Raw genomic sequence first — 26,613 nt, 5'->3', positions numbered from 1 at the left:
TACAACATCAGCAAGCAACATTTTGTTAAAAGAGTGTACTTCCTCGTCTTGACCTACGGTGATGTGATTGGCTGGTACTTGGATTCATCCACACATTTAGAGTATAGAAAATTATGTTGCTACCACCAGATAATAATGTAGCTAGATTAATAGTTTCGCAATGATATCATGCTACACTGGTTAAAGGAAAATGAGCCAAACCAAGTTTTTACTAAACTGGTGATAGCGTTGATATCCCTATAGGCTACTGGGAGGAAAAGTGTGCGGATGAACCATTCATTTTAGTGCTATTTCTTGTTACTGTATTTTAGCTTGCCAACTGTGACATCATGCTGCACTAGTTAGCAAAACAAACTTTTCACTAAGCTGGCGAAAGCAAAGTTATTTCTTTGCTGTGATAAGTAAGTTGTTAAATGTGACTACTTTAGCAGCTGGCGAGTAGTTTGCTACCTAGCTTGCTAATTCTGCCATGCTGTCATTATGTAGTTGTATGGTAAAGAGCTAAACATTACCATACAACATTTTTTTGTTAAATGCTACTCATTTAGCAGCTAGCATGTAGCTTGCTAGCAAGATTATTAAGTAACTCCACCACAGCTCCACTAATTCCACATGCTCTCATGCTACACTCGTCACAGAAAACAAGCTGAACATGTTTTGCTACATTTTTCCTGGCAATAGTAGGCTAATGTGATTCCTATGCTGTGTGTGATGAAACGTAAAGTTGTACTCCATTAGCAGGTGGCTAATTAGCTAGATACACTGGTACCAAAAAATGAGACATGAAAAATGTACCCTGATAATTCTTATCATGATTTGGTCCAGGCAACTACTACAAGCCAATCACAGCAAAGTAGGCAAGATATATCCTCGAATTTTAAATAACCTGTATAATCCTCTATTCACTGCCCTGTTGGACCTATTATTCACATCAGAGTTCATCCCTTGATTTGCAGTGTTGAATGTTTTACTGCACTACTACACTTCTCTTAGCAATCGTATTAGCGCATGAATTACAACACTTGAGTAAATATTTATTCAGGGTTATAAGATACTAATGTATGGTTGATTAGTAATATTCTTACATGTCACCTCCTGGGCTCAATAAATGAGCATGTTTTTAAGGAACAAATCAAAGTGTACTTATAAATAAAATGCTGTAACAGATTAAAGGATCATCTTTAAACAGCCTCTTTCCCTCCTCACCATATACAGAACAGATACAGATGTCTTAATTTTAAAAGCACATTGTGACTAAATGGTATGGCAATAAGAACACTTGACAATGGCTGTTTAGAAAGAGTCTGGCATAGATGCGCCATCTAAAATAACTACACAGTGCTTTCTCTCATTCTATGTTATTGGAGAGAAAAGCAGGACACTTTGGATCAATATATTAGCATTCACAGTAAAACAAAAATCTTTATAGCATGGAAAAGACACACTTTTATTTGTGTTTACTTGTGATTTAACCATTTAAGCTGTCATACCCTTTAAGTAGTCACGAATCGTTTTAAAGGTAAAATTTATACAAATTGTTACCTACCCAGGAGCCGTCATATTGTCTGTCATCAACAGGCCCACCAATACTAATGTGAATTTATATTCCTCCCTAAAGGGAAGATCGTTTTACCTCTCCCCTTGCTCCGTCCACAGCGATGTCAGAGGTCAGTGTCAGCCACACAGCAGCCCCTGAGCTGGGGGGACTTCAGCAGGAGGGCTGCCAGCTGACCTGCTGGGGCTTGAACCCAGCTTCTCTATTTGAAAGATTGTCTCTGTAGCGACTAAGACATTCATTGGCCTCTGGAAATGTTCACTCCCGGGAAAAATAGTGTGATGGAGTGTGTTGAGTGTTTAAACTTGAAACTAATCATGCCCCGTGGTATTAAATTAACCTTTGCCTGATGAGTTCTTCATCTCTCAGTCCGGTCCCTCTGGCCACTCTGCTCCAATAACATCACTACTCCAAATTCTACAATTGCAGCACAGCAGAGAGACCCGCTGTGATGCACATTAATCTGTGTACGTTTTCTCCCACCTCCCATCCCGCTGCAGCACTGGCCATTTGACGGTGCCTGCCCTCTCTGTTTGCATATAGGATGTAATATTGTCTCGTGGCCTCCATGACAATGTGAACACGGGTAATTACTGATTCTTGTTAGGGTGCAGAATGTGAGAGAACTGCATAATTATTACAGCACCTAGAGAGAGGGAATATGTGCAGCAGACAGGAAGTTACTTTTCCTTAACTCTTGGCCTTGAAATACTCGCCTACTGAAACCCTGCCTCTGTCTTTAGAAGATATAAACAGAACCTAGCAAGAATTTAAGTGTTTTTGTTGTAAATATCTCAATCCACCAACATAATATATATGAGTCTTACTGCGGTTGTTGGCACAGCTTCAGTTCGGTCCATCCGCTCAACATTTTTGCATCTCAGCTATGATAGGCCATGGTTCGTTCATGTGCAATGAATTCGTAATTACAATATTTCCATTTGGGCCAGTGCTTCCTTCATATTTTCACTTCAAGGCAGCCCTGGCCCATATGTTTAGTGGTGTGGAGAGCTGCTTTACCTTCTTGAAATTCACATCAGCTGTCCAATCCAACTGTTTTCATAGCCTCACTGTTTTAATGTATTTTTTACTCAGAGCTTGTATCTGTATCAGTGTAGATTATTATGTTCTATTGTCTACGCTTTTCCACCTTAGTTTACAGTGGTACGTTTTTTTTGGAGCGTTTTAGATCCCTAGAGATTGTATGAGTGGCGGGTTTTACATAAGTATATGAATTGAAACTGAAAATGAAGCCCAGAAATCAAGATTAAGAAGCCAAAAAAGAAAAATTGGCAGTAATGTTAACATAAAAAGGGAATAACATTGACGCTGGGGGTGTAAAAACATCCCCAAAAATTGTTAGAAAAATTGTCCTGCATACTTGAGCCAAATATTGTAAGGTAAAAAGTATGAGCATAAAAAAATAAGTATTGTGAACATCTTATTATGGTTTCACGTCCTGACTCTAGGACAGACAAAACAGGGAGACCTCACATGACTATTTTTCCAATTAAAGTATATGTATTTAAAGAAACTATATTAATTGGGAAGTCTGTTTATCAGAAATGTGTGTAGTGTGTGGGTGTGTGAACATGCATCAGTATATAAAGACAAACTAACCAAGCTCTAGTAGAGCCAAAAAAGCTAACAGGAGAGAGTGACTGACTGCACAGGCACCCATACTTGTAGCTGAGCAGTCTACCAAAATCAGGTGTCAGCCATCTTTCCTGATTGGGGGAATTCGGTCTGAGGGCTAGGGGCCGTTACAATGGAAACAGTCCATTTTCAAAATAATTAAAGGCTTTATATTATTGAATTAAATTATCCATTCATGTTCATGGCTTTATGGTTGCAGACTGCTAAGATGAAGCTTAATTACTTGATACACTGCTGAATGACTTAACCCTTAACCAGTTATTAGAATACATTATCAAAAGCAAATAGTCTAAGAATAGCATTCACAAAAAATGTAAGAGTACAATTTTAAAAGTTACATTTCCTTGTGAACAAATGAGCGGGTCCACAGTGGAATCTAGCCACGCCCTCTCAGGAAACAGGGGGAGGGGTGTAGATTACAATCTATTGGGGTTAGTTAGGTATCTGGCTGGTATTGGGAAGGTGGTGCAGACATTTAGTTATCTGTACTTCATGCTGCCTCATCTCAGCTTGCCATGGTTGGACCATGCTAACTCTCTTGTGGTTCAATCCCCTGTGTGTTGTAGTATCTGGCCAGTCCCTACTACTGTGAGTCAAATGAGAGTCAAACCAGCACACTGTAAAGAGTTGGAAACACAACCCAGTGGCCTGTCTGGGCTTTTTCTGACACTGTTTCTTCAAAGGATATGCTCATTATTTCAAAAACCCTGCTGTCTGCTGGTACGGTCAGACACTTTCAATTCAAAACAAACTGCCACAGAGCACAGTAAGCTGATTGTGGCAGGACTCAGCTAGCATTCTTCAATCTTCTGTTTTGGTCATCAAATGCTGTTTTACTCCTTTTATTCCCTTAATCTTTTATTTTTATTTTTTAAATATAACCTTTACATCTCTCTGTACAAAAAGAACCCAGATTTATCCACACTTTTATTCAGTTTTCACTCTGAACTGTTTTGTTACAGGTCTGTCTAACCATTAAACACAACAATTGATTTGTCTTAGTTCACACTCATTTTCTCTCTTCCTGTCCCCGGCTATGCCAATTTCCTCCAAGGTTCAAGTTGCGAATTCTCAACTTATAGCCGCTGAGACTGAGTTCACTTCACAAGACACTGGCTTTTAAAATAATCCTTCCCTCAGGGCCACAGGACAGAGTTATTTATAGCAGGGGGAAAGTAATGGTCAACTGTTAGTTGTAACTGTTTGCTAAACTCCTCTCTCACAAAGACGGCTGTCCAATCCCAGTTTAGCACATTTACCAAGAACTGTAATGTATGCATTTCAGGTAGCTACTTTTTTTTTAGTTATGAGTCAGCAAAAAACATTATAGTTTTTAGAGTTTTCACTACTTGAAACAATATCAAAGAATAGTGAACACATTAAATAAAATTACCGCTATGAGGAGACAATGTCGCTGGACCATCTGTGTGACTGCTCAGAATTTGCTGTGTCAGCACAGTTAGTATGATCTTGGATATGTCTTGTTGTGGCTAAATCTGACCTTAAATCAGGCTAAAATGTGCTTGTCGTGACCCAAACATCAATTCAGCTGCCCCCCCCTCCACCTCCTCTCTTCCTCACAGGCTATTAGAAGAGTATAACCTCGCCATAAGGAGAGTATTTTTTCCAGCTGTCGCCAATATTTTCTACACATGCCTCTTTGCTCCCTCTGGCCTCCTTTTTCATCTGCTCTAAACTGCTCCACTCCTCGTTTCTCTTCAACTGTGCTCTTCCTTTACCATTACCTTCTTTATACAGTTTTTTTTGTGGAGTGAGGGAGTGAGACATGGACCTCCACCTGTCTCTAAGATTTACTCATTTTGTACCCAGTTCTCTCACTCCTTTCCTTTCACATTTATTTTGTGTTATGTTAAGTACTATTCATGTTTTATTTGTTTTCTTTCCCCTCTTTTACTTTAACGTTTGTAAAATGAGTTAATTTAAAGATAAAGCGCTGACTTTGTCTTCTCTTTATCTGTTTTTCCAGAATTTTGAGGGAGCACTTAGGGGAGAAGGAGGTGCAGCTCTCCTTAACCTTTGATGCTGTGGAGGAGGCAGACCTGGCCAACTACACCTGTTATGTGGAGAACCACATAGGTAGGCGCAGCGGGAGTGCCATACTGCAGAAGAAAGGTAGATCACTTTTTCTTTCTGTTTCCTTTCTCCAGTTTTTGGAATATTGAATGTGGAGAAAACCAACCATCGTAAAATCCTCTCATATTAATCTTGATTTTTTTTTCGAACAATTCATCTAAATGACTGACAGACCAGTGACAGCTTGCACATTAATTGCTCATCTAATAACATGATCGTCACCCAAATGTACTTGTATAGCGCTAAGGTAAAACAACAAGAACTAGCAATGTTAAATGGGGCAAAGACATAAAAAAACATGGACTCTATAAAATAAATAGAAGTACTAACCTTGACGTCACCCATTGGTTTATTGACTGGTTTAGAGCTGTCCATAGGCAAGGCTATGCTAAGGTACCAACTAGCACCAGTGCTAGCAATTAGCATTGTTAGCAGTGAACAGATGTAATTTAAAAACAAAATGTACTCACCACAAACAGCCCACTCCTTTGTGTCTTTTAGTACAACTGAATGCTTATAAATGTTATATCATGTGAAAAATAGGGTAGTTTTTTTCATTGAGTTCTATGCAGTCAGACTTCTTTTTGCAACCAGTCAATTTGCCCACTGATGGCCATTAGAAATAAAACAAGTGTTAGCCAATTACACATTAGCTTCACTCACTGAACATTTAAAACAGAAGATGAAACAACTAAAAAATAAGGGGAAAACAGATCAACATCAATTTTCATCCATTTCTTGGCAAGAAGGCATAAGTAAATGGCCCAATATGTTTATTATCCTAAAGTATTCCTCTAAGCAGGGTAAACATTAACTAAGTGAAAGCAGATTTCTAATTTTAGATAATTAACTGTCAGTAAAGAAGTAGTAAAGTACTGTATCGAAAGAGCTTTCACGGCGTGTTTTCCCTAAAGCAGTGCTTCACTTTTGCTTAATTTTGTAACCGTACAATCTAAAGATAAAGCTATGTCCGCTCTCCGACATATTCAATTTCTCTTTATGATTCTGTTATTAAGGAAAACCCTGCCAGCTCAGGAACTGATGTTACTTTTATGGCAAAATAAATATTTGTGGATGTGAATGTCCTCCAAGATAATTAAGACTTTAGATGCATGTTGTTATCATGAAATGTGTGAGAGATAAAAGCTCTTCCAAACATTTATTATAACCCTTTTGTTAGCTCATCTGAATTGGATAATTTAAAAAAAAAATAGGACCAAATATATAGACTCTCAGACTAACCAAGAGATCCAAGGGAAAAGATCCCACCATACAGGATGATTGACAGTTGATGTCCAGGAAGACACAGAGGGAGCAGCACAAACGGAGACAAAATAAAGAACAGGATCTCATAGTTACCACTGTAAGTATTCAGCTGAAAAATGCATGAGGGCACAGCTCCCTTTGTAAAACATTTGCAGCAGTCCTGCAGTATCTTGTTATCCATCTGATAATGCAGAGAGAACGGGCCTGTTGAGTCAAAGGCCACGACACGGAGAAATACAGAGAAACAAAAAGAAACAGTGCCAGAGGAGGGAATGAATTGTCTCTGTTACCTCAAATTTTGGTGGAAAAGAGGGCCGCATGAATGCCCGCTATATAAAATAAACGTACATGATGCAGAGGAGCAGGGACAGGGGAACTTGGGGGGAAGAGATAAACAGGCGGCGGGAGACAGAATTAGGCAAGGAAATGAGAACAAAGTAGAAATAATAGAAGCAGACAGAGAGAGAAATACAGGGAATCTGAGGGGTGTTGGTGAAAAATTGGAGAGACTAAATGAGGAGAAAAATAAAAAAAAGAGGACGGTTCTAAAAACAGTCCTTTTCACTCTGCGTACGACTGCTGCTGAATGCCATGGGTGTCAAATCTATCTTACTATACTTAACCATCACCTTCGGGACTCTCACACCGAGGTAAAAGCACACACACAGGATCACACAGACACACACTACCACACACAGTGGGTCAGGATAGGAACATTAGGTTTGTCATTATTACCTAGATTAGTACGGAAATGTGTATTTATGTGTGTTTATGTTGAAAACTTTACACTAAAGGCAGCCTTGGTTTAAATCGTATGTTAAGCATGTGTGTGATCAGACTCAAAAAACCTTATAGGAGGAGTTCAACTTCAAAGAGACTCAAAATGACCATAGAGACACAAAACAACCACAAGAGACTCAAAATTACTCAAAAGAGACACAAAACAACCTTGAGGTGACTAAAAGCAACCTCAAAGAGACTCCAAAGACCACAGGGAGAAACAAAACAACTACAAAAAGACAGAAAGTGACTACAAAGACACACATAATGAATAATAAAAAGGGGCAAAACAAACACAGACAAAAACAACAACAAAAAGACAACCCAATTCAGAATAACTACACAACTACAGAGAGTTACAAATGGAAAGAAACCAAATCTGTTTCTTAATTTAGCATAGCTAAACCAATGCTAGCATAGCATTGGCTATTATATTTACAAATAAAGAACTATGGAACTAAAAAAGGAGACGCTGCTTATATGGGCCACGGTTTGTCCTGAACTGAACAGAACTGTTGAACCAGCAACAGACTTACTTAACAAAGACTGAACTATAGAAAGATAGTCATGACGTATTTAACAGTGATGTCTATGAACTAACTACATAGTCAGTCACCATAACTTTTAAATTGAACTGAAACAAAACCATGTGCAAAGTCATTTGTAATTTCCTCCTGTAGTAGCCTAAAGACTCCTCTTTCTAAAAGGTCACTAACCAGGCTAACAAGCCCACAGACAGTGACGGTGCATTCTGGCCTGAAGCCTTGAAACTAATATGGTTACATTTGGGCGCCTGAACACAGCCCGACAGCCTAAACAAGGCACAAGGTACCCTAAGTTAGCTCAAGTTATCAAAGCTTGATTTCATGCACTGTTTGTGTGATTGAATTAGGGTGTGCTCTCACCCTGCGGTGACCCAAGGTAATGGGTTGATGCATCTATGTTGCACGCATGCATTCACAGTCACACACTCACCTTCAGTACACACACCATAAACATCCACTTATTGTAACCAACAGAGCAGAAAGCTGCCTTCAGCCACCATGAAGAGAGTCTTACTCGAAAGAAAACATGGAGAGAGAGTGAGCTGTCAGGAGAGTGAAGGGATTGAGAGAAAGTGACAGACAGAAAAATAGACAGGGCAAGAAGGACATGGTTTCTCTCATGTCATTCAAAGGTTTGTGAATGTCGAGTTAGGGCTAACAATGGACTCAAATCTTAGTTGCTTCATAGAAGCAAAAAATAGAGATTTGGGGAGCGTAGTGAGGACTGATTTGAGAAGAGAAGGGATGTTAGGGCCCCAAACCGAGCAACAGCATATTAAAGAAGCCAAGTGCAGCCCAGAAGGACAACCCAGGATTAAGCAATACATGGCTCCCTCGACACAAACCAATGGAATTTTCCCATTGGATTTTAGATGATAGCAGAAAATAAACTCTGTGGCAAACACACGTTTATGATACTTACATGTTTTGTTCAGCAGGGTAATCTCCACATTTTAAAACCACTTTCTGATTTCTTAAATACGATAGTCAGAATTAAAAAGATCACTTTAAGCTACTTTAAACTACATCAAGGTGGCATGACTCCACATCACTACAGCTAAGCTCAAGGTGGCTAATGTTCTCTGTGACAACGTTTGGAAGTCTTATTTCATAATTTGTTGGCATTTTGATTTTTGGATAAATAGGACCTTCACTTTCAAAAATGAACATTTCTTTAAAAGCTTGTGTTTACCACAGACCTTATGTCAGGCTTCTTAACAAAAATGGACGCAATCTGAGTTTACGTCATTGCAGAGCAAATGTTCTGTAATCAGTTAAATTTTACTATTTTCTTCCCCCTTGGACTACGAGTCCTTTTCCCCCTCCTTCCCTCCCTCCCTGGCCCCCCAGTCCCTTACTTTCCCCCCTCTTCCTCCAGCGTCTCTGAAGGGGGTGTAGCAGCTCAGAGTAGAGTTGGAGAGACGTCTACTGGTGAAATGTAGCAACACAGATTATATACTGTAAAAACAGAGACGCATTGTGGGAGATTATTTAAAGGCAAATTAATATGAATCAGTTTAGCTATATTTTCACAAAGGTCTTATATTGTATGTTCTGTTCTTTTAAAAACCTTCATCAATTAGATTTCAGATTAGTAGATTAAATACAAAAAAACTAGTTTGTTTGAAACAATAAACTGCCTTCCCTAAAGACTGTTGAATCTAAAATGTGAGCCATTGTAAGCAAAACAAGATGATGTCATTCACAAGCCTTGTTCCATTAATCTCCCATTGACTCAAAGCACCATCATTCATTCATTCATTCACACACACCCACACACACACACACACACACACACACACACACACACACACACACACACACACACACACACACACACACACACACACACTGTTACATGAGGTCATTTATCCCTCACAGTCAAGGCAAAATATTCTGTTTTTTCAGTCCAAAATGAGAAATTTGATTCAAGCTGCAATCACATGACCAATGGTAAAATGGTTTTGTTGCCGTTGTGTGTCTATGTAGAGAGCAGTGTCGCCTGACTTAGACAAATTGTCGGCACAATTTAGCAGGAGAGGTAACCAAGAATTTTTTTTTTTAAAAACATTACCAAAAGCTGCAAGAGTGCATCTAAAAGGTTATACATTGAATCTGATCACAGAAATCTGTAATTATGATATTCATTCTGACTCTGACCTTACTGCAAAGTAGATTTATGTATAAGAAATTAACAAATATTTATAATTAGTTGCTAATAAATTCAATGTTGCAAACACTCTCATGTTAACCTGTCTCAGACACCTTGTTCAGTGTGTGTCATTTTCTGCCTCATTCAGTCAATTATAAATACTGTAATTCATCAGCGGTAAATGTTATCAAAGTGCCCTAATACTGCAGTGATTGCTTAAAAAAATACAATTGTTACTGTCTGTCTTTGTTTGGCTTATTTGTGTGAGTTTCAGTGTGAGTCATCGATTCAGGAAATTTGATTTATTTTAACTTTTAATTTATATTGTATTCTCAGACATGCAATAGCATTGGCTATAATATGTATATGTGAAACAGAGCATCAACACAATACAAACTGAGATTTACTCATACAGTGTTTAAAGTCAAGACATATTGGAGAAAATATATGAGTAGTTATTATCAATATTGATATTCTAAATAATCTCATTGTTTTTTTCTTTCCTGACTGTAGACATGTATCGTCTGGAGTTGGCTGGTGGTCTGGGGGTCATACTGTTGCTGTTGGGAGTCCTCACTGCACTTTACAAGTGTTACAACTTGGAGATCATGCTCTGCTACAGGAGGCACTTTGGAAGCGATGAAACTGAAGACGGTAGGCTTTTTTTAAAAATTTTATTACTTTTTAGGAATTGACTTGGGTTGTCCATATGTGTACTTTGCTCAAAATACAAAACGTATTGATTTACAGGCAGTATAAATTAAAGAAAACAAGGAAAAAAGCCCTATCTGATGCCGTAAAGGAGTCCTATTATGCTAATTTGCTCAAACTGGGATTTTTGCCTTTGCAGACAATTGACATGCTTAAAAAACATATACAGCCGTGAACAAAAACCACTGCAGCATTATCAGTTTCTCTTGTTTTATTATTTATAGGTATGTTTAATTCCCCTGTTTAAGAATTAAAATTAAAGTTAAATTGAAACTTTATTTATTTATTGTATCTATAAACTACTGACAATTTGTCTCTGTTGGAATTCAACAGACACTGGAATGGCTGCCATACATGTAGAGATAAAGATTTAAGAAAAATGTGGAGTGGTCTCTTAATTTTTTCCAGAGCTGTATAACAAACTACAGGAAAGGGAAATTCCCAGAAGCATAATAGGGCCTCTTTAAATCTCAACTATTCATTTTTTAACCTTTTTTTTACCTAATGAACCCAAAACCCTAATAATTCAGTAAATAGCCCACATAATTATCAAACACGATAAGTTGGAAATAAGTAAAAAATGCATTATACATAACCATCGTCATAGTAAGTTTGGGTTTTTATGTAAGTAATAATAATAACACATTTTATTTAGACACCTTAAAATGCATACAACTCCACAGGTAAAAACTGAGAAAGTATTTTAAAAGCAGACAGGTATGGCAAGGCAGTCACATTTAGTAACAAACCAGCTGATTAGAGGGGTTTAACCCTCAGCAAGGGGATGTACTTATATATTGAAAAACAGTAACAGCAAAAGTATGATATGTTGCTGAGTTTATATAAAAATAAAAGAAAGATAATTATTCCATCGTTTATCAAAGAAAGCAATTCATAATAACGCCAATAATTATATAAGTAATCAATCGACTGTTTTTTGTTGTTTTTTGTCAGCTTTATTTTTTCTCTCAGTATCAAATGTTATATTGAAAAAGCAGTATATGCATTTACATAAAGCAAATGGGCTGAACAGCAAGGAAAAACAAGTCATTTAGACTCAGACTTCAGACCTGAGTCAGTCTGATTTCTTTGGCAGAATATTCCCAGGATTCCATTTGTTCTCTTCAAATCCTGATGTAGAAATGACCACGAAGTGTCATAATTCAGAATGTATTCAGTTTAATTTGAGTTAGTGCGATCTCTAAAATATGCCCTGTTCTCTCACTCACTGTGCCTCTCTCTCTTCACAGATAATAAGGAGTATGATGCCTATCTGTCCTATACTAAAGTGGACCTGGACTGTTTGGGCAGGTCAGCTACCTCTAAACATATGTATATGTATTGAACAATGATTTTTTTTGTTTTTTTATCGTCTTAACAAAAGAATTCAAACCACTAGCGCAGCGGAAGACCGACTGCATAACCTCGATCATGTGCTTAGAACATCTCAGGCTTGGTAGTGTTTAAACAGGATTTTAATAAAGTGGTGCAGAAACAAGTCCTGAGACCCGTTTATAACATTTTCCACTTTTGGTTCCTGTGTCTCGAAGTAAACTGTTTTTGGTCTGTAGCTTGTATGTGTCGTAAAAACATGCTAACACGTGACTACAACACAAAGTTTTGTTAATATGTGGAGATTATCCTATCAAAACATGTAAGTGTCATCCATGGAATGTTTGTTTGTCACAGAGTTTAATTTCTGCCATATACCAAAGTTAAATTGGAAAATCCTATAGCTCTCTGTCGAGGGAGCACTTTGCGATGCTAACATCCGTGTCGGCCTATGAAAAAACATCCTCACTGCACCACTCCATACCGCTCCCATTTCCACGAAACGAAATAAGATCGTTGCATAGCTTAGCATAAAAGCTGACACACAGCTAGCTTGATTCTCTCCAAAGCTCGATAATTCAGTGGGGTCAAAGCTTGGCTGTGTGTGTGTGTGTGTGTGTGTGTGTGTGTGTGTGTGTGTGTGTGTGTGTGTGTGTGTGTGTGTGTGTGTGTGTGTGTGTGTGTGTGTGTGTGTGTGTGTGTGTGTGTGTGTGTGTGTGTGTGTGTCTGTGTGTGTGTGTGTGTGTGTGTGTGTGTGTGTGTGTGTGTGCGCTAGCATATGGTTACCCAGCTGCACTAACGGTAATAAGAAGCTGTTTCTACAACAAGGTGGAGGGAGAGTCCTGCCTCAGATAACTACATGTCAGGTGATGTACGGTAGAGCCTCTGGTTTCAGACAGAGGGTGAACAGAGGTGCTGCAGCACATGTCACAGTAGAGGCACAAAAGCAAATATGAACCTGAAAATGAGCATGACGGGCCACTTTAATATTAACACCCTTGATATTTATATGCAAATGTTACCTCAGCTCTAAATGTTGATCTTGCAGTTTACACATCACTTATTAAAGTTATTGTTTTTTCTCCTCCTCGGCAGAGGGAGCAGCGACGAGGAAACATTTGCTTTGGAGATCTTGCCGGACGTTTTAGAGAAACATTATGGATTCAAGCTGTTTTTACCAGACAGAGATCTCATACCCAGTAGCAGTAAGTATCCATTCTCTATCCACACACACACACACACACACACACACACACACACACACACACACACACACACACACACACACACACACACACACACACACACACACACACACACACACACACACACACACACACACACACACACACACATTTTGTCTCTGTCCCTCTCTCTGGGCCATTATAGCCCCAAACACACAAAATCCATCACTGTCATAATAAATAAGAATTCATGCGGATTCTCATTTTAACACACTCACAAACAGACGGACACATGTCTGCATAAAATCTCAGGTGATAATCTAAAACCTCACACACACGCACACGTGTCACTTTACCTAAATCACAGTTTCTCACACGGTTACGTTTTCACTTTGATTTATTAAAGCAACACACAGTCTGTCTTTCACAGCATGAATTACGTCTATATCTCACTTTCACACCAACAAATTCCCCTGTGCACTGCACATGATGCACAGTGTTCACACAACACACACCGTTTGTCATCATTTCTGGGGTTATCTCTCTATCCAACTGGAGGGGGAAATATGACTGTTATTGCTTCATCTGTCAATGCTGTGACCTGACACACACAGGTCCGCTAATGTGTGCTGATACAAAAAACATTTTGATACACGCAATTAAAAAACATAAGAGTACAGACTGGGAAACTGTAATATGAGGATGTGTCAGTATTCTCAGGACACACACACACACACACACACACACACACACACACACACACACACACACACACACACACACACACACACACACACACACACACACACACACAGACACACACACACACACACACACACACACACACACACACAAATATCCATCATTGTTACAGTCATCTCTGGCCTTGCTAGCTGCAGAGAAGTTTGACTTTTATATTTATGTATTTATTTTTCATTCAAAATGTTAAATGTCATAATAATAATAAAACAACATATTTATAAAGTGTATTTCCAGGTACTCAGATACGACTGACATTACATTACATGTTAATTATGAGACGCTTTATCCAAAGTGACTAACATGCACAGAATACTGTGGACAATACCCACTGGATGTTGTGCTGAAATGTTGAAAACATTTGCTTCAGGATATGGTACACATATTATATCTGCGTTTTTTGTTAAGGCTTTTCACAGAGGCACCTGGTTACTTTATCTGCAGTATAAAACAATATTCTTACATTAATGCAGATATGAAGCCTTTATCTCCTGTGCATTAGCATTTTTCACCACAACTTTGCAATGAATATGTGTTCTCTAAACTATTCAACATTTTCTCTTAAAATTCATTAATACATTTACTTAAATATGGTTTATAATGAATCATCTTAAGCTAAAATGAGTCCTCCTCCCAGTATATTCTCAAAAAAAAAAAAACACATGCATCCAAAGCGTGGTCTCTGTGGCCTGAGAACATCAAAACAAGAAATGTCCACTGTGCAAAACACACATAACTTACACTAAGCTGCATATGAATTAAAGGTTACAGTTTGTGAAGATAAATGAGTTGGTAACAGCCACCCAAAAGAGTTTCCTTTTCAGTGCTCACCAAAGCTATTGACAGAGCAACATGGCAATGTGACCCAAAAAACAACAACGTTCAATTATCCACTCCATTAGCCCTCCGAAAAGTGCAAGAGCTAAACAACGGGAGCAGAAAGAGGCGGGAACGGGGTCATTGATTGTATTTTTTAATTAATTGATTTACATAATCCTTGGAAATAGAGAGCGGGAAGACATAGGGAAGGGCAGAACAGAGGGGGGGTGAGGAAAAGACAGAGAAAGATGAAGAGAGGGATGGAAAAGCAAAGCAGGGAAGAGAAAAAAGGGAGTGAATTTTCAGATGCAGTGTACTATTTGTGCCCCTCAAATTGAGCGTGAAATCACAACGTGTTGTTGGAGAGTCTCCGTCATTAATTTAGTTGGCACGCGAAGAGATGGTAGCTGGAGAGAGACATACAGTTAAGCAATTTGTTTTTCACAAATCACAGACATTTTTGGTAACTACACATTTGAGAAATAATGGGCATTTTAACGGTGTACATTCCCAAAAACGTTAGGAATGTAAAAAAATGGAATTGGGACATCTAGTGAACATGACTTTAAATATACCTCAGGATGAAGCTACAACACTACAGTGAGGATGAAGCTCTGTAAGTTGCTTTTGAACCTTAGATTTTAGTTTTAGATTTAGATTTTGGACATTAGAAGGTGGCTAACGGTAGCCATGTTGCTAACGAAATATGAAGTGGATTGAACTTCTTGTTTTGGGAAATTCAACTAACTGAAAATATACTGTAAATAAATAAATGTAACAAGCTAACATTGGGCTAAATGCTAACGCCATCATTGTACCATGGCTGCACATCAACACAACCATGATGATGTTTAGTAGTTTCATTTAGTCACTTGTTAGCAAACTCTGTTTTGAAGACACAAACAACTTTCGGACATTCACAAGTTGGGTGTTTTCTGACATATTTAATGTCCTAAAACTAAATGTGAAAATATAATAAGCTTATGCTATCTCAGACCTTATTTCAGGCATCTAAATGTTGACTTTGAAACAAGGGAACCGGAAGTGGTAACAGTTAACTAATTTCTGGGGTTTCCCAGGACTCATTCCTGCACCACTGTATTCACCTCATTGAGTTCACATTTCACTCCATAAGTTATAGGTAAGAGCTGATGGTGTGTCAGCACAGCTCTGATCCCCATTAAAGAGCTGTTACCAAAACTCTTGCACAAGCATTCCTGTCACTCTGCTGTAAACTCCTGCCAGTCTTTTCCTGAACAAATAAGTGGAAGGATGGCGAAAATAAATCAGATACTATACATGCTAATGTTCAAACCTGCTCTCTTCCTCTATTTTTAAAGGCTCTAAATCATATCATTTGTATTGATTTACTTTTTGGGGAAAGAGATGTACAGCTAAGGGAAATAGTTCAACATATTTCAATTCACACTGAAATAGGGATGTGGATGGTCAAAGTGCAGTAATGATTCACATTAAAACTGGAAAAATATCCATAGAAAGAACATATGCTGTAGCAAGCAGCACATGGAAAGTGATTTGCCAAGCTTGGTTGGATAAGGAAGGCAAACAAAGTGAACAGCTAGCTCTCCTGGAAAATACATCGCCTTTAAGCACAAATAATGGTTACCCAATAGTTTATTCCAATGTATCCACCATGTTGAGCTATTGTTTTCAAAAAAGTTTGTTCAATATCGGTCCTTGGACCTGTTGAATAGGTTAATGTCTTTTGCACTTGATAATAAATGTTGTGTTCCATAATAGCATAGGCCTCTTTTCTTCTTAAAGTGAGATGAGAACATTGATAGCGCCCTCATATTTGCATAACCTTACTCTCTTACTTTGATCCTACTTCAGGAGCTTTACAGTCCACAGCACCCAGCTGTTTGTTGTAAATAGTTACAGCACCTAGTTATCTCTATAACCACAAATTGTTGTTTACAATACACTAACATTTGCATTCACATTACATACGTTTAACAAATGAGAAAAAAAGCACAACTAAGTCAGCTTAAGAGGTGCTGGTAGTTGTATTTTATCAATTTGAACCAAACCACGTTAGCTTTTTGCCCTTTAGCTTTTATGCTAAGTGAGGCTAACCATATTCTGATTCCAGCTCCATGTTTAAGGTATATCTTCTTATGTCAAGCAAGTTAGCATATTTTTCTAAAATGTTCTTAACACTATTCCTCCAAATAAAAATGACTTTGTTAATCCTGTTTCTTAAACTGTGTCTATGTAAAGAAAAAGAAAATATTTTTTTTTTTGCATAGCTTTTGTTTTGGAACTGTTTCTCGTCTTTAACATTTATTCCAAACAAGTTTATTGCACAACAGACCATAGCTTGATCTTTACTTAATCCTTAGAACATCCCTTTCCATCTCTCTATTTAGTTTAACCTTTGTCTCCATGTGTCTCTCTCCCAGCCTACATCGAGGACTTGGCTCGCAGCGTGGAGCAGAGCAGACGTCTGATCATCGTTTTGACTCCAGAGTTTGTTGCCAAAAGAGGGTGGAGCATCTTCCAGATAGAGACACGCCTCCACTCCATGCTGGTTACCGGGGAGATCAAGGTATGACTAGAGAAGTTAACAGGAAGTACAAAAATAAGAGACACGTAGACCCATAACATCAGAATTATTACATGTGTAGAGAAGTTTTGAAGTACTCTGCACAACACTTAGCAGCTTACTTCTCCCTTCTCAAACACGTCCACCTCTGTGTTTCTGTACAGGTGATCATGATAGAGTGTGCAGACCTGAAGAATGTCATCAACTACCAAGAGGTCGAAGCCCTTAAACACACGATCAAGGTATGCAGGGAGGGATAAATAGAGGGAGGGTGTGACTTGTCTTAAGACGGCAGTAGAAATAATAATAATCTCTTTGCTTTCCTCAGGTTTTATCCATCATCAAGTGGAGGGGTCCTAAGAGCAATGAGCTGGCATCTAAGTTTTGGAAACAGGTGGTCTACGATATGCCCGCTAAACGCAGAGAGACGTTGTCCAGACGCCAGGTACACTGCTATTTACCAGAAGAAGTACTCAGATGTTTTACTTCAGTAAAAGTAGTAATCCCACACTATCTCAATAAAAGAACAAAAACATGAGAATCAAAACATGCTTAAAGGTGTCCTAGTGTGTTTTTGGGGTTTTGCCCTTTCCTGTTGAGAGTTATATAGGTTTTTGTGCATGTAAATGGTCTGCAAAGGGTAAAATCCTAAAGTTCCCTACAGAACGAGTACCCCCCTGCCTGAAATGCTTCCATTTGACTCCTTTGTTTACTTCTGTAGTGACATCACTTTGTAACGCACTTCTGGCAAAGGTTCAACACATTTAACAATAACATAATAATCAAATATATCATTGGATTTTAATTATAATATGAATATTTGATCAAACATAATTATTTGATAAACTGCTGGGTAGATTAATCATTTTTATTTATTAGTTGATAAATCAGTCAAAAGTAGAATATTTACCTCTGACATTCAGTGTAGAGTAGAAGTTAAACTTAGAACACAATTGTAACAACAACAATCTGTAAAACTCCCTTAAAATTGTAAGTAATAGTGTCAGTAACTACACTCTGAAAAAAATGTGAATACTTTTTTCACAATCGTGCACAAACGGGCACTGTCTGGATGAGCAAAATTACAAACCTTTACATTTGACACCAAAAGTAATATCATGGAAACAACATTTGTTTTTTTTGAAAAATACACAATGGTTTGGAAAAAAAACTGTTGAAGTTACACGTCTTGAACAATATCCACTGATACCATTTCCCTCCTACTCATGGATGATGCATTAGCAGAAAAACACTGTGTGCATGGCATGTCCAAGAACCTAAAGAATTAGCTGTGTTAAAGTAGTCTGCACATTTACTGATGCTCCCCTGGGGGGCACACACTCACAGTAAGCAGATGGCCTTTGAAACGTCTGCTAAATACAGGTAATGTATTAAAATTGGAGTCACAATGGGGAGAATGTGTGCATGTTTACCATGTGTTAACACCTCAGGTGGTGTATGACCTGATTTGCTAAGAGACGTTCTCCTGCTGCTTGGCATGGGAGAATAATCGCTGAGAAATAAAGAATGAGTGAGCTATATAACTGGAGCACATGGGTTGTAATTTTTACACATAGAAAAATAACCAAACTGGTAGGGGGTCAACAGACGCTGCATCAGAAACTCAATTCCTTTACTTGTTTTTATTTAATAATTTGCATACTTCTCTTATCTTTTAATAAGACAATTCAATGAATCTTCCAATTAATTACCTTTTCCAATCATAACCCACATCCTTATTTCTCTCCGTATCTAAAAAATAAACCAATAATGATTTCAGAAATGTTCATTTAACACATTTAAAAATAATCTCCAGTTTATCGCGGAAATCATATATCTCACATAAACATCAAGACACAATATTTAACTGTTTAATAACCTGCTTTAAAATGCTGTGTAAACAAATAGCCTGCAGCAAATATAAAAAGCTACAAAACAAAATGTGCACCACCATAATAATCAAACCTAATGAAGTAACAAATGAAATTGAAAATGAAATTCTACTTACCAAAACCATCTCTGAGGCTTCCTTCAAATCGATTCCATCCTCTCCCCTGTTGTGTTTCTGAACAAAGAAACAAAACCACCATCAATGTCTCACTTAAAGCATCTGAAAACCTATTTAGAGAATTTACCAAATGTACATCTTAGAGGGCTTTCTGAATTTTAGAGGATAAAGATTGACAACTGATACTCTGAAGTTATAGTGTTAGCATTGCAAGGGGATACTCGACAAAAAGCCAATGGGATATTTCCATTGGATTTCAATATATTACAGAAAACGAGATTTTTGGCGAACACACATTTGCGATACTTGCATGTTTTGTTCAGCAGGATATTCTGCTAATTTTAACACAATTTGTGTTGAATCTAAATCCAATTGCCTGAAGTAAAAAACTAACGTTTATATGAACAACGCTTAGCTGAAGGTGGCTAATATTCAGCATGATGACGTTTAGTAGTCTCATTTATGCACTTGTAAGCAACGTAGTCTTTAGGACACATAGAAGCTTTAGACGTTCACTAGTGGGGTATATACTTACATATTTTATGTCCTATAACTAAACGCGAGAACCTTTCTAAGGTGTTAACCACAGTCCGTATTTCTATCTTCATAAAAACATGTTCAACAATCTGAAAACTGAAGTGGTGAAATGGTAACTCATTGCCAGGTTTTAGGACTCATTCCCTTCACCAATATATTTATTCTCATATAACACAATATAGCAAGGAGACGAGAAAACAGGTCAAGTACTTCTTCAATTTATGGCCAAAGAAACACACTTTATAAGTTGTTGGCTCGAGAAATCTAAAGATGTCAAGCCATCCGTCATGCTCAGCAAAAAACATTGAATTACAGTTATCTGAGTTCTGACCCTCACCACCATCAGAACCTTGGAGGTTGACATTTATGGACTGCCTGTGTCAATGTGAACCTCCCTAGATCACCTCAAATTTGATGGTTTTAACTTTAATGAACTTAATACACATATACAATGAAGTGAACTTTAAATAGTTTCAGACCAAAGACAGTTCATTTAGATAATAAGGCTATGAGGTTCAGATTGTTCTGACTGTCAACAATTCCCAAATGTGTTACTCTTTCTCTCATACACGTTTGACTTTACATAACCTGTGGTACGCACCCAAGTCTCCAATCCATCTAAAGATAAAAACAAATCGAATTTTCCTAAAAAAATGTCACTCAAACAAGACTGAATTGTATTTGTGTTTGGGACTTTTATTAGGGTTAATTACCTTGGCAAAAACATTGTTCTTTTTGGTTTGGTTGAATGTTTGTCAGGATTACGAATAAGCAACAAGCGTAGGGGGGTGAAGTACAGTAAAAACTAGAACTCGATACTTTATGGAGTAGATCAGAAAGACAGGGGGGTAGACAAATTATTTTTCCTTTGGCCTTGGTGGAGGTCTATGCTCTCCCTCTGTCCGTGTAGTTCATAGTTTTGTGTTTTACTTTTCTTGACAAAAAACAAAGAATGTAAAAAGTCTTATCTTTTGACATCAAAATATAGAATATAGATGTTCAAATACATTTTAAATATCCTTGATTACACAGAAATGTGTATAAATCTGCATCCTTAAAGCTATGTCACTGTTTCCATGCTAACAGGTGATGGACTCCGGCGAACAGGGTCTCTTTGGCGACCTACAGACAACTGTGTCCACCATTGCCATGACAACCACCTCCGCTTCCTTGGCGCCCCAAAATGATAGTCGCCACGGACATCATCAGGTCAGCTGCTGCATGTTTGCTACTTCAAACTGATGTTGCTATACTGAGTTGACGTGTTTCCAGAACCAGTGGTGGCTTGCAGTGTTTCCATCAGCCGGTATTTGACAGACTTAGAATGGAAAAATCTGTTCAAGTTCAATAAAAGAAAGAAGAGAGTTTATGTTTTTTGTCTTTCCTTATTTTCACAGCAGTAGTGTTGGAATTAAAGAGATTTAATTACCTTCTGGAGAAAAAAAAATGAACAGAGTTGTGTTTCTCACCACAGGTTGCCTTGGGGACGGAGATCCCAGACTATAACCAGATGACGTTGCCGTTGGGAGGCGGTCACACTGCCACAGCAGCCCAAATGAGGCACTTCTGCCGCAGCTATGAGTTCCAGCTTCCCCCACAGCCTCCCTCCATGTCGCCTCCCCTCCCACCTCACTCCACCGTGCAGTTCTCCACCTTGGGCCCCGGGGGGCGCCACGTCTATTGCAACATCCCTATGACACTGCTGAATGGACAGGTGAGAGAAAAGACAGGACCAATATTTTTTTTTTTTGCCATTCCTAGCATCCAACATCGACACAGTGTATCCTTTCCTTGAATGTCCATGCTTTTGATTATCTGCATGTCCTATCACATTAAAAATAAAAACCCTCTTTTCTCCCCAGGGGTTCAGAGCTGTTCACTGGGGAACAAGAGGTCTGTTTGGATAAAAGCAAATGTAGAAAGAAAATAGTATCTTCATGTTATCCAATCTAAAACATGTATTTGTTTTAACAGACTGGGAAATAGCTGTCTTTGCAGTAATACAATGAAGCATGGCGCACTTCTGGCATGCAATAGAGCTTTGTATTTATGTAGAATGCAGCCCGTGTTTTAATTGTATATTTTTACCAGGAGTTGTGGTTTTAAGGAGATTCCTTCTGATCACGGTTGTGCTGTGTTTTTTCCCAGGGGCCTCAGAGCAGTACGCTTGGGAAGAAACCAGAACTCCACATGAACAGCACCTTTGTACCTCTCACCAGCAGAGAACTAAGCTCTGACATTTGGTAGAGAGACTGCTCAACTGGTACTGGATTACAGACCGGTTTACAGACTGTTTTTACACTGGATTTGGTAAAGGTTAAGACTGGTTCCTCATTGGGTGTTTGGACTGTGTACAGCCTTGTTTTTAAGGAGGGACTGCTTGGGGAATGCCTACAGACTAGTTTTGAGAACCTTTATCCCACGCCATGACAAAAGGACTGCCTAAAGACTACATAAGGTTTGGATTAACAATGGTTGGATAAAATGGCTGCAGATTGCTCACAAATTGAGCGAATTCATCCTGTAAAACTGATTGTTCGCTGGCTCTGGACAACTGAGTACGGACTGATTCAAACTGGTATGTAAGCTGCATAGCCATGACCAGTGAAAGGAGCGCTACCATACAACATGACTGGTTGTACACATTGGAAATGTGCAGAGAGTTTCTGGACCTTTCTGGACATGTGGATGTACAAATGGGAAAAGGTCCAGGATACTCAAACAGTGGTATCGACAAACAGGAGTGCTCCCACCATGTTGGACTTTGGAGCACCAAAAAGGAACATCTCGAATTGCCATCTGCTCACGGACCAGTTGTTGATTAATCAACTGCTTAACTTCTCGGAGATGCCGCCCAGTAGAGTTCTCAGTAAATCGCTCTACCTGTTGACTGGTTGGCATGTCAGTATACAAGGCAAAATTCAAGCAATGATTTTGGAATACCAGTCCACCTTAAAACAACAAGTCAACCTCTTGAAAAGCTATTCCTGACTAGCTAGCTAGCTAGATACCTGGTTTGGTTTCCTGGAAGCTAAAATCGTTGACTTAAAAATAAATAGATTCCAGCAGGAATATCAAGATAAGAAGCTATGCGTGGAGCACTTGGTGAACTGTATAACTGAGAAAGCACACCTAGCAGGTGTATAGGGAAAAATAGCTAGTTGTCAAGACTATTTGTCTCAAAGGCTAGTTACTTCTCGAGCTAAAAGCACCAGGAGGCTGCTAAGGAGCCAGCTCACCTTGTAACACAGCAATCAGCAAGTAGTCAACTCATCAAGAGGTGAGCTGGCCAAAAGGTAACCTTTAACCACCAAGCTAAAAGCAAAATGGACTTGGCTTTTTTCTATTTGCATGACCACCCATTTAGATAAAAAAAATAATCAAATAAATATAGATAAGAGTAAATGACACAATCATTTCTCGCAGCCTCTTTTAATACGGGGGAGAATAAACGTCTTTTGTTGATACAGTATTGTTTTCTGTCCGGCCATGAAGTAAAGGTAAAACTGATAAAGGGAAAAAAAGGAGGTGTCCCTCCAAAAGCACTTTTTTAGTTTTAGGATAATATGCTTTAGAAGGGTGGTGAGCATTTTAACCAGTCTTTGTTTTTAAATGTTTGTTACAATAATCTCTGTACAGCTTCCATAACTTATCCATAGACATATACAGGACGGTGATTTGTTCCCTCAAGTTTCTGTTAACTCCTACGGTGTGTGAGAGCCAGAGCCTCTTCCATTCTGTTCCTCTTTTCATCAGTGGATGGATGGATGGATGGATGGATGGATGGATGGATGGATGGATGGATGAGTGGATGGATGAGTGGATGGTTGGAGGTTAGATATATTGATGGATGGATGATGATTGGATGAAATGGTGGGTCAATTGCTGAATGGGTGGATGGTTGGATAGAGATCTGATTGGTGAGTGGATGGATGGATGGATGGATGGAAGGAAAGAAGTGTGGATGGATAGATAAAGGGTTTTAATGGATGGGTGGGCGGTGAGATGGATGAATTGATAGATAAAAAGATCATTGGATAAATGGTGTTTGGATTGATTGTTGGTTGGTTGGATACATACGGTTTTTGAGTGGATGGAAGGATGGATAAATATATAGATTGGTGTAGGATAGATGGATGATTGGATAGATTTTTGGTTGGGTGGATGCGGTGTGGGTGGATGGATAGATTCAGGGTGGATGCAGTGTGGATGGATGGATGCAGTACCAACAGCCTGATGTTTTGATGCTGACACACTGGAAACCAGACACTAGCTGTCAGCCGAAGGGGCTTCACTGCACACAGAGCCGGACTCCAAGCTAAACCACACTCTTCTTTGTGAGCTTTAAGAAACCAAGACTACTACCATAATATTTAAGCAAAGTGAATAATGTTTTGAATTTTCACAAAAGGTACTGTCATTGTCTTATTAGAACCAATGAATTCTGGATATTTGAGATTGTTTGATACAATTATTAACTATTTGAGTTGTTATATTCGATGGCAATATACAGTATAGTGGTTGTCTTTTGATTTCTGCTAATTTCTTTTAATATTCTTTGGATATATTTGTTGAAATAATTTAACTGAGAGCAAATAAAAATGATATGAGTTGTTTTATACATCTTGGATGCCTGTCTGATGAAACTGTTATTTCTGTTTCTTTTTTCCATGTTCCCCCTTTGTTTATTTAATTAGCTGTTTCTTACTTAACCAGACACTCTACAGGCTGTTTCCTCATTCTGTTTTCCAAATGTCTTATTCTTACTGTTTCCAGCTCCTCCCACACTTCCCTTAACATTTCCCTGAGTCAAAGCCCACTTTCCTTTCTCCAACAGTCATTTTGGATTCCCTAATCATTCTGCTGGTTGTATTGATGGCATTGTAACACCTTCTGGTCAGATTAGGGGAAATAGACTCAGGCTTTTACATACTGAAACCAGTTTTACACTCTGCTGCGCTAATCTGAGCAGAGCTGATCCGAGGCACAGTGACTTGAATAGGATTTGAGCTATGTTGAGCAGGGATTGCCAAAGCAGCAGTGAATAGAAAGTAATTTAACCCTTGTGCCCTCCTCAAATGTACTACCCTCTTTACACCTGCGTGGCAGAAATGTACAAGCACAAGAAAACTGCTATTAAATCATCATACATCATTTAATCATTTCCAGTATTTTAACTCTTTAAATGCTTGTTAAATTATTTGAATATTTCATTAGTCATTACAAAAAAAAAACAGAAAATAATTATTTTTAATATTATAAATAGTAGGGGGATGAGAATTTGGTGGTGACTCTTGGATCAGTCAAAGATTACATTATGTTATGTAGTGTCAGATTTAAAATGTGGCACCCTCTAAACACCTTTGTTGCAAAAATGGCACCTTCAAAAAACTGCTATTAAATCATCATATATCAATAAAATCATAAAATGACTTAAAACTTGCTGAAAACCACCCAACATTCAATACTTTCAGGATTTTAACCCTTTAATTGCCCGCAACCTCGTTCTGTCTGTCATGACCCATCCTTCATGACCATATGTGAGGGTTGGAACGAAAATGGCCCATTAGACAGAGAGCTTTGCTTTCTGGCTCAGCTCTCTTTTGTCATGTTGCGGTAAAGCGACTGCAGTACTGCTCCCGCTTCTTCAATTCTACGGCCCATCTCATGCTCCATTGTTCCCTCACTCGAGAACAAGACCCCAAGATACTTGAACTCCTCCGAAACGAACCAGTGAGCGAGTGAAGCCATTAGGACCACATCATCTGCAAAAAGCAGTGGTGCAATCCTTAGCCCATCGAACTGCAGACCCCCTCCCCCACGACTACGCCTCGAAATCCTGTCCATGAATATCACAAACAGGATTGGTGACAAAGCGCAGCCCTGGCGGAGGCCAACCCTCACCGGAAATCGGTCCGACATACTGCTGAGGACCCGGACAAAGCTCTCGCTTTGGGAGTACAGAGAATGGATGGCCCTGAGTGGAGACCCCCTCACCCCATACTCCCGCAGCACCTCCCACAGTATCTCCCTGGGAACCCGGTCATACGTCTTCTCCAAATCTACAAAGCACATGTAGACCGGATGAGCGTACTCCCAGGCCCCCTCCAGGATCCTTGCGAGAGTGAAAAGCTGGTCCGTCGTTCAACGACTAGGACGAAATCCGCATTGTTCCTCCTCAATCTGAGGTTCGTCTATCGGCCGGACCCTCCTTTCCAACACCTTAGAGTAAACTTTCCCGGGGAGGCTGAGTAATGTGGTTCAATGTCCCCAGCCTCTACATGGATGCCTGAAAAGCTCCGTCGGAGGTGTAAGTTGAAGGCCTCCTGGACTTGGGACTCCTCCAGATGTTCCCAGTTCACCTGGACTACACGTTTGGGCTTACCAGGTCTTCCCCCGCCACTCGACCCAACTCACCACCAGATGGTGATCAGTTGACAACTCCACCCCTCTCTTCACCCGAGTCTCCAAAACATACGGCCTCAAGTCCGATGATACAGTAACAAAATTGATCATGGACCTTCTGCCTAGGGTGCTCTGGTACCACGTGCACTTATGAGTAATGTAATATTTGACCTGTAAGTCATGCATTCAGTTTCGTTGTGCAAGTTCTTCTGGTTTGCCCAAAAATCTTCTAATTAGGGTCCTA

At 38.9% G+C, this 26,613-nt stretch overlaps 1 protein-coding gene across 4 annotated transcripts in view; it reads left to right on the top strand.

Moving 5' to 3' along the window:
* Nucleotides 1-24,626, top strand: part of il1rapl2 (interleukin 1 receptor accessory protein-like 2) — a 398,203-nt gene extending 373,577 nt beyond the window's left edge. For 2 of the 4 annotated variants that reach the window (XM_063876300.1, XM_063876301.1), the window contains exons 9-19: nt 5,199-5,344; nt 10,562-10,702; nt 12,010-12,070; nt 13,187-13,296; nt 17,277-17,422; nt 17,584-17,661; nt 17,748-17,864; nt 21,051-21,173; nt 21,439-21,678; nt 21,827-21,857; nt 22,113-24,626. In XM_063876300.1, coding sequence (XP_063732370.1) covers nt 5,199-5,344; nt 10,562-10,702; nt 12,010-12,070; nt 13,187-13,296; nt 17,277-17,422; nt 17,584-17,661; nt 17,748-17,864; nt 21,051-21,173; nt 21,439-21,678; nt 21,827-21,857; nt 22,113-22,201 — 1,282 coding nt within the window. In that variant the 3' untranslated portion in view covers nt 22,202-24,626. The remainder of the gene's footprint in view (nt 1-5,198; nt 5,345-10,561; nt 10,703-12,009; nt 12,071-13,186; nt 13,297-17,276; nt 17,423-17,583; nt 17,662-17,747; nt 17,865-21,050; nt 21,174-21,438; nt 21,679-21,826; nt 21,858-22,112) is intronic. The other 2 variants (XM_063876302.1, XM_063876304.1) reach the window with 1 other exon arrangement.
* The last annotated feature ends 1,987 nt before the right edge of the window (nt 24,627-26,613 follow it).

This window comes from Eleginops maclovinus, chromosome 23 (assembly GCF_036324505.1).
Source record: "Eleginops maclovinus isolate JMC-PN-2008 ecotype Puerto Natales chromosome 23, JC_Emac_rtc_rv5, whole genome shotgun sequence".
Lineage (NCBI taxonomy): Eukaryota > Metazoa > Chordata > Actinopteri > Perciformes > Eleginopidae > Eleginops > Eleginops maclovinus.
Note: the sequence above shows the minus strand (reverse complement) of the source record. Positions and strands in the feature narration are given on the sequence as shown.